The sequence below is a fragment of the Chaetura pelagica genome, unplaced genomic scaffold (assembly GCF_000747805.2).
Source record: "Chaetura pelagica isolate M959 unplaced genomic scaffold, ChaPel_1.0 scaffold37, whole genome shotgun sequence".
Lineage (NCBI taxonomy): Eukaryota > Metazoa > Chordata > Aves > Apodiformes > Apodidae > Chaetura > Chaetura pelagica.
In genome coordinates, this window is record NW_009954567.1 from 6,381,886 (window position 1) to 6,391,085 (window position 9,200).

General features: G+C 39.4%; 1 protein-coding gene across 1 annotated transcript in view; it reads left to right on the forward strand.

The window, feature by feature from the left end:
- HOMER1 (homer homolog 1 (Drosophila)) overlaps positions 1 to 8,918 on the forward strand; it is a 60,068-nt gene extending 51,150 nt beyond the window's left edge. The window contains exons 7-9 of the mRNA XM_010005422.1: positions 1,642 to 1,752; positions 3,443 to 3,523; positions 8,206 to 8,918. Coding sequence (XP_010003724.1) covers positions 1,642 to 1,752; positions 3,443 to 3,523; positions 8,206 to 8,394 — 381 coding nt within the window. The 3' untranslated portion in view covers positions 8,395 to 8,918. The remainder of the gene's footprint in view (positions 1 to 1,641; positions 1,753 to 3,442; positions 3,524 to 8,205) is intronic.
- Positions 8,919 to 9,200: the final 282 nt, after the last annotated feature.

Here is a 9,200-nt window from a genome sequence, read left to right on the forward strand (position 1 = left end):
TGTAATTGAAGCAAATTGAGAACAATATCTAAGACTTCAGTTATCATGCTCAATGGCATATAAAACTGAGCAAACTGCTATTACTTTTTGCCATGAGCACAGGTATTTATTTTGGGACAATTCCAGCAAATAAGATAGTTCTTTGGGGCAAGATGTGGGGTGTTGTGTTACCAAGGTGTATTCTCATCTCTCATCCCACTTAGCACACCCAATAATTTTCAGTAATCTCTGTTCTCTCAATTTATAAACCTATGTTGATGTGCAAATACATATAATCACAGTTTTCCAGCAGAAGAAACTAGAGGTGTCATGACTGTTACAGAGGGAAAGTTGATGCCCTGTGACTCAGAAAGGAGTTGCTGAGATTTTGTTTTAATTTTGTTATAGTTCATCTTGACTTGCCTTTGGCTTCCCACTACGCTCAGTAATCTACCTTGTGAGCCTACAAACAGAAATTACTGTCATCACAGTGGCTTCACTAGCTAGATTACATTGGTCCTAGAGGGCACCAAACTTGATTCCTTGAGAGCTCTTGAAGAAATACAATGTTCCTGGAGAATGCCTACCCCTGTCTAGGAGCTGCTTCTCCGAAAAAGGTTTTCTTTGCAGAATTGGGTAGCACTTAGTTCAAAGGCATTTTTGGGACAGATTGTTTACTTACTGTAGATAGATGGTGCAGCTCTGTTGAAGACCATACACTAAAATTGACAGGCTCATATCTTCTGGTTAAAAATTAGTTACTAGGTTTTAAATATTATTTTTAATACTTTAGCAGTTTGTTGTTAAACAAAAGGGTATTAGTTTACACATCCATGCAGACATGCAGTGTGAGAGTTGTCCAATATTTTGATCTGTAATTTGAGAACTACATGAACAAAAACTTTTCTGCATAGATTTTATTTCTTTGGTGCAGAAGCTATTTTTGACAACAGTTTATCTGTGAATAGCAGTTTATCTGTGAATTAGCATCTCTCTGATTAAAAACACAAAATAAAAAGGGCATACCACTGCCAGGTACCTTAACTTATCCAAGGGCAGATGGAGAGTGTTTGCTGTCTGCTAATAAAGAGGAACTGTGCAAATCCAAATTGTGCCATTAGCTGTTGGCTTTGTGACTGAGACATGAGATCTGAAACTAGAGGAAGTAGGAAGTTGGCAGCTGTGTATTGGTAGCTGTACATTGTCTGCTTTTACACTTTCCATGCTGAGTCAGAATCTGAGGCCACAAAATGTTAATTGTCTTGATAGGAAGTGGGGGAGCATTGGGGCTTAGTTGGATAAGATGGTGTGACATTAAAAGTGTCAGATGGAGAGGCTAGATAGACAGACAGATCTGTGTTTAATTATTTTGCCATGACTGTTTCCAAAATGGTAATTCAGCTCCTTTCATAATTTTTTCAATAATTAGTAAGTATAACTTCTAATTATTGTTTCCAGAAAGTCATAGCAACCATTGTATGCTAAACAATTTGTTAGTGAATTTTATGCTAACTTCCTGAGAACACCTTTGCCATTTTAATCAACTTAAGTCACTCAGAACTAAGGGTATCTTTCAAATGTAGCTGTTGATGCAGAGAATTATTGGTACCTTGAGTTTGTTGAAATTAATTCTGTATGTGTTGCTTTTACTTACTTCAACAGGTAACTGAACTAGAGTGTGTGAGCAGTCAAGCCAATGCAGTCCACACACATAAAACAGAATTAAACCAGACAATACAGGAGCTAGAGTCTACACTGAAGAAGAAAGAAGAGGTATTTGCTAACGTTTGTTCTTGGCTTTTCTGTTTTGTCATTTCTAAAGGCTTTCAGTATTAAGCTTGTGATGGTTAGTAAATACTATGTTGTTTCCTATAGATGTTACAAGGTTTTTTTATCTTCTTCGTAATTATTCATATTTTTCTATGTATATAATTACATTGGTCCAATATAGGGCTGGTATCTGAACAACAAAAACAGCAAAAAGTATAATATTTTCCTGTTTGCCTTTATGAAGCATCTCTGTTTGCTCTCTTTGTAAGTCGTAAGTGGTTTCCAAAGAGCAGTCATCACACTGATTCAGTCCAAATCCAATGAGAAGGGAAGCTGTTGTAAGCATGCTTTGTTTATTCTGGAGAGCAGGATTTGAAGCAAGAAGTAGATCAGTGCCTTTTTCAGGCCAAACTGTTTTTCAGGCTGTGTTAATTTAACTGTTAGTATAACTTTAATGATCCCTAAGATCAGCCCTTTCCTTAACACATGCCAAGGCCCCATCCTGAAACTTGATGTCATTTATTGTGACATCTGCCTTGGGCTGGACCAGCAGCAAGAAGTTGACAGGAATTGGAGTAACACCTGCACTGGCACAGTTCCTAGAGGAAAGCACATTTGTTCCATGGAATGATCAAGAATTGCCCCTTTATGGATGGGAAAAAGATGATGGAAGGAGAAGTGTATGAAGGATTCTTTGCCCCGTGGAAGACCAGATCCCTTGAGCCCTTGTAGCCTGAGACAGTAGGCTGTTTGGAAGGGTAGTGTATCTTGCTGCAAGGTCTTGCCTTCAGTGGAGCATCTGTTACATGTTTCCAAGGAGGGTGCAGAAAAACAACACTACTTACAGAATATCATCCCAAACTGGAACAAAGCCTTTTCCAAACTCCCACATACGGAAGAGATTAGCCTCAGCTTGATAATGGCTCCCATTTTGGTTCCCATTGACTTTTGAATTAAGCTGAACTGCTGGCTTCAAAGGAGTCTTTCCAAAAGGAATTTTGGGAAGTGAACATGCCCTTCTGGGGAAAATACTTAATGGTTTAAAGTTTGATACCTTTTAGTTTTGTTAACTGTTTGTATTCTGGTGTCCTGAAAGTAAGCTAAGAAAAGGTTTCTCTTCCATTCTTTATTTTACCTGTGTTTGCTATTTTTATAACTTACTACTTTCTTCTTGCTAAATTAGAGATAGCATTTCTTTCAGACTCTCTTTTTCACAGAAATCAATGGTCAAAGCAGGCAGTTTTTGATACTCAGCACTGCTGCTAGTGGCATAATAAGCATCTCGCAGATGAAAACTGGGTTTTTCTCCAAAAAAAAATGGAGAAGGATGGAGAAGGATGCATTGTAATAGAATCTAAAGTATAAAATTGTGTATCTAATTACAATGATCTTTAATTTTCCAGGAAAAAAATATTTCAGATCTTTTGTGTGGAAGAGGAAAACATAGACTTCTCTAAAAGAAAATGCTTATATGTTTTGTTGTTTATTCACAACAGTATTACTGTTTTGGGACTGTGAGTCGGGAGTATTGAGAGCAGGGCTTAAAATTCCTGTGCTGGGATGGGCAGGAGCCAATTGTCAGTTCTGGTATCATTGCAATGGCTTGCAGAGGATAAGAAGCAGTAGCCAGCTTACCTGCACTGAGGCCAAGCCAGGTAATTTGTTGCTAGCAAGGTTGTTTCTTCTCCCTTAGGAAATAGAAGGATTGAAACAAGAAATCGACAATGCCAGAGAGCTCCAGGCACAGAGGGATTCTCTGACCCAGAAGTTACAGGTAAGCCAGAGTGTATTGTCTTAATTTAGAGAGAAGGGACAAATGATGATCAGGGAAGCAGTTCACATCAACAACTTGTTCTATATTCACAGAAGGTGCCAGATGAATATGTAAGGTATTCTCCTTTGCAAAGTGGTGGATTGGGATGATTCTTGGGAATTTGTGTCAAAATTTCCACATGCTGTTAGTTGCTGCTTTTACTTGAGGGAACTGACCCAGATTTCATTTACCAGTGCACACAGTGCTCTTAGGCTAGCTGATATCTTTCATCGATAAGTGTCCTGGGCAGTCCTGGTCTCATCTTCACTGCTGTGTCTTCCCAGTGTGCCACTGAATCTGTTAGGCTGGGTGTCATCTGGCTGGAATGAGTTTGTACTCAGCTTTTAAACATGCCCTGAGAAAGTAAAGGTTAAAGCATACTGGTGTAGTACAAACTTTAAAATCCCACTTTGACATTTTCTTGGGATTATTTAGGATCATTGTGTTTTTATTGGGTTTTTTCCGGGTTGTTTCTTTACTGTGTGCAAACCCAAATACCTCAGCCTACCTCAGCATGACCTTATTCTATCCTCCCTTGCTACACCTGAGCTCCTGTCTGTCTGTCACTGGGCTGACCATCCAGCCCATACATACCATGCTTGTCACATCTATCTTCTGAATGAAGCTGACCCAAAGCTTATGTGGCTTAAGCTCTGAATTCAGTCTTTGGAGTTTTGATAGGACTGGAAACTCAGGCATTAAAAACTCCAGATCTGAAGTGTGCTGCAAGGTGACCCTCACTGTTCTGTGACTTGACCTAAATCATACTGAAAGCAAGCCCATCAGACTAGCCACAGTGTAAAATTGATTAAGCTTTACCAGAGTTGGAACTTTCTTGAATCTCATTTTAACCTCCAGAATAAACTGTGTAAGAGCAAAATAAGTTTATTATTTTTTTCCCATTATTTTTTCAAATGATTTGGAAAAACTATGTTATTGCTTCAAATACTTTAAAAATTGCTTTGAATATACCTGAGCTTGCCTGTTTCACTATTCCAAAACTTGTTGCTGGCTTTAGGCTAAAAATGGGAGTTTTCAGCTGAAAAGGAGCCTATCTGACAGTCTCAAAAGGGGAATTAAAGTTGGAAATTGTTCTAGCAGTAGCACATGCTATAATTTTGATATAAGATCATGTGAAAAGTAGTAATAAGCCAGGAATTAGCTTTCCTTAGGAAGCAGAATTATGAGAGACTAGTAAGAGATGAAAGATTAGGAAATTCTAAGATTTTATTGAAATTTTTACTTCATAAAATTGGTAGCTTCATTTTGGCATATTTATATATTTAGCAATCAAATAGATATGTTGTGTATATATGTCTGTGTGTCACATGGTAGGCAATCAGTTTCTGAAAATAGTTCTGTATGCTTCTAAGATGTCTTTCTTAAGCTTAAGGCTTAATAGTAACCTGATACAGTCTGTCCGAAAGACCTTGACTCTTTGCTTTGCTATAGTCATCCTGCTTTGACTGTACTGGCCTTCTCTGAGCCACTTCACCTCACATGTGTGATGTCGGTGAAATGGTGTTTTCTTCTGTAGCTCCAGACTAACCATCTCACTGCTGTTCACTTAGTTGACTCATCCTCTGTTTTCAGGGCCCGTATCTGTTTCTTTTGCTCTTTTGTCTTCTGCTTTGTTTTTTCCTTCTTTTGCTTTCAAATGGTTTATGTAACTTTAAAATACTTTTCAATGTAGTCTGTATGAAAAATGCTATACAAAGGAATGACTATTTCAAGGTGTATTTCATTTCTGACACTTATATCAGGGAAAGAATTAGAAATCTATCACTGGCAAATTCCAGTGAAGAGCAGTATGTTATCACTGTGAAGGGTAAATATTTGGGCCCTTGTTACTTAATAATTTTATTAGTCATGTAGAGAAGACATATCAATAAGTCACCGTCAGTGTGACTCACAGTAAGTCAGGGTATCTTTCTTTATTACTGTCACTGATTCCTAAATATACCTGTTGTGTATGGTTAGAATATTTTATTTAGATACTTGCATGAAATTCCACAAAGTATTATTACTGTGCAAACAATAAACATAACCTGTAAATAATATGTATCTTTTCTAAAAAAAAACAATACATGAGAAATTATTGTGTCTGCTATCAGAAGGGGTTGAAAGAACAGTGTAGAATACACCTTGCAAAGAGCCTGAATATATCAGAAGTGTTATTATTAGATGATATTAACTGCAAGTAAAATGAAATTACACAGCTAGGGGAAGAGATTACATTACATGGACACCTCTCCCCTGCTTCCAGTCAAGAAGCAAGTTTTGGGGTGAAGTGCATTGTAATAAGGAGCTGCACATGAGCTGAAGAGGAAGTTGTAATGCAATGCTATTGCAAAAATTATTAATACTAACTTAGTGGTTTTTCATCACTGGCTTGCCTATTTGTAGAAATTAATTATCTCTGGGGTAAGAGCAGTGGCAAGGAGACAGACTTCCTAGAGTACACACATATGATGAGTAGAAGAAGAGCAGGGCCAGAAGAAACAGGACTTAAGAGCAAACATGGGAAAGCAGCAACTGGTTTTGTGTGAGCTGAAGACAGGACTGCACCATTACTGCAGAGCTGAGAGGATCTTTAATTTCCCTTTTTGTCCTGTACTGCAGTCACGTGGCCTCAGAGGGTCTTGCACCCATGAAGTCAGTGCACGAGGTGGTACTTGTCAGTACTAGATTTGGAGCAGTCTCAGTGAAGAAGAGCCTTCAGAGGGTATGGCAGGGTTATTATCAGCTAGCTTGTTTGTTTACAGCAGCCATTTAGTTTATTTAGCTAATTACTACATAAGCATCTATGTGTTTTAGTTTATATTGTTTCTAAAAATACTCTTAATTTAGCTTACTTCAGTGCTTTCACAACTATATTGTTCAGCATTAGCTCATGATCCTGGCAGCAAGAGGCAATTCCTTCTCTCAGCTGTGCTGTTCAAGGCCAGTGCTCTAAACTTTGTAATTTTTAGCTTGCCCATTAACATGCCACAAACAAGAGGTAAGGGAAGTATTCCAGTTCATCTGGAATATGCCAAGGTTACAGGGAAATTATGTTCCTGAGGCTCTGCTTTCTCCACCCATACCCCACTGCGGGGGTCCCTGAGTTCTCCCTGGGAGAGCTGGGAGCCAACACTGAGCACTGGCCACCCCACCCCTGCTCTGGCCAGGGAAGCAGTGGCCAACCCATGCTGCTGGCAGACCCCTCCTGGAGGGAACTATGTCTTGGGCCATGGACTTGGACTCAAGTCCACCATTTTATACCTGTTCCTCGTGGCAGCCCAAATAGATCTTTGGTATGCGTCAGGCTGTTTCTTGTGGTTACCTGAGGTGTCTCCACCATAAACATGAACATGTTTGTTAGCTTTGAGTGAGACAGAAGAGTCATAACAAAAGCAGTAGGAGAGTGGGAGGGCAGGAAGAGGAGTTGCTGGTGCTGGGAGCAGCGGTCGCTGCCAAATCTCTCCCCCTGTGGCTGCGTGAAACTAGTTGTAAAAGCTCAGAGCAGGCCCACTAATGCTGCTTGACACAAAGCTGCTGTAAAGGAAAATGGAATTGAAAAAATGCTAATGTATGTAAATACAGACTTACTATGCACTTTTCCAGAGAGTGGCTGCAGAGGCTGTGCGGTGTGCTGAATGCACTGGTCCCTGTGCTGCCTCTGAAGGTGTTTTTCGTAAGTGAAATTACAGAAATCAGCCTGAATTTATGAGACGTGCAGTGAGTGGGACAAACAACAGCGTGCAGTTCCAGACCCACGCGACTGCTACGTTAGTCATTAATTAGTTGGCAGTGAGGGCAGCTACCGAGCAAGGGCCCAGCAGCCGTCACCTCCGGCCCCTGTCAGACGCAGGGCAAGGCTGCTGGAGGGGTCCTAGTGGGATGGGGACAGGGGCTTCACTCTTCCCAGAGTGAGAGCTGAGCTTGCTCAGGGTCCAGTCCTGTCACTCGGCGTGTAACGTGTCCCACTTTCATCCGTCCCTCTTGTCCAGGCAGCGTGGCCGGGCAGCGCCCTTCCCGGTTCCCAGCACTGCCCTGTGGGGGCTGCTCCAGGCACCCTTGCAGCCAGACAGGATCCTCAGCTTGAGCTTTGCTAGGCTAAATTTGCTACTATCAGTGTCACCTTGATATCAGTCTTGCCAGTTTATGTTTCTGTCTTAATTCTCAGGGTGAAAAGGCCTATAAGATGGGCAGTACTCCTCCATCTATAAGGCAGTATTATGGATGAGTTTCTGTATGAGACCTTTTAAGGTCTCTGTCCTTGAGCAATTAATGTAATCTAAATCTAGGAGTACTTGAACTTAACCTTTGAAAAGCTGTTTTCATAGCTGGCACATTTCTGAATGGTAGAAACAATAACTTAGCTGAAAAAGATTATCACGTCCATTGTTCACTGACAAAAATTTATCACTCTGCAAAAGTTTCTGTCCTTCAGGTGAGCTGCTGAATAAGATAAGGAAGTGGTAATATATACACAGTAATAATAACAGTTTGGGTTCTGGTTTTGGCATAGTGGAAACTGTAAAGGCTCACAAATTATTTTAAAAAACAGTTGACAAAAATGGCACATGAATACTGGCAAGAGGTTAGACTGCTTTCTGTTTGCAGACAACACATTAACATGTTATGTATTTTCTCTGAAGGAAGTAGAAATTCGAAACAAAGACCTGGAAGGCCAGCTGGCTGATCTAGAGCAACGTCTGGAGAAAAGTCAGAATGAGCAAGAAGCTTTTCGCAATAACTTGAAGACACTTTTAGAAATTCTTGATGGAAAAATATTTGAACTAACAGAGTTACGAGATAACTTGGCCAAGCTAATAGAATGCAGCTAAAGGAAATGGGATTTCAGTGCCAAACAGCTTAAAGATGCACTGTCTCTCTTCATAGGACTGTGTTGGGCTCTGCATCAAAGTTGCACAAAATTAGAAAATGCTCCTCAGAGAGGGCTTGTTTTAAATTTGAGTCACATTTCAATGTAAAATCTAAACCTTAACTTGTAGCTAGTTGAAGAAAAAAAACAACAAACAGAAAAAACCTTGAATTACAAATTACCTCCTTCTGTGTTATTGGCCATAGATAACTTGAAAGATATTAACAGTAATTGAATGCAATTCAATTTTCTAATTATCAGCAGTGGAAGAATTAGCAGTGTCCCAGATCACGTCCCCTTTTTTGTGGTAGACAAAATATAGGTAATCTGCTGTTTTATTTATTTAAGATATTTAATTGCTGTGTTTTGTGCAAGAACTTGGTGATGACAGCCCTTTATTTCGTTGTTCTTAATAATTTCTCAGGATACTTTGCACTGTGGAGAAGCAGTGACATTACTAATTTATTCTTGCCAGGAGTGAGAGAGAGCTGCATCTTTAATTGAAACAAAGTTACTATAACTGCTTGTATAAAGATCTTCCTTCTGGGGTTATTTTGGTTGGTTGTTTTTTGGGGGTTTTATATATATATATATATACATACATACATACATATATATATATATATATATATATATAACCTGGAAGATACTGTATTTCTTGATTGAGTTTACTCTGGTGTTCTACAATATTGTCCAATGTAAGGTTTACTTGTTCATATGAATTCCATGTAATTACAGTGAGATACTATCTTCCACTTAACTCTATTG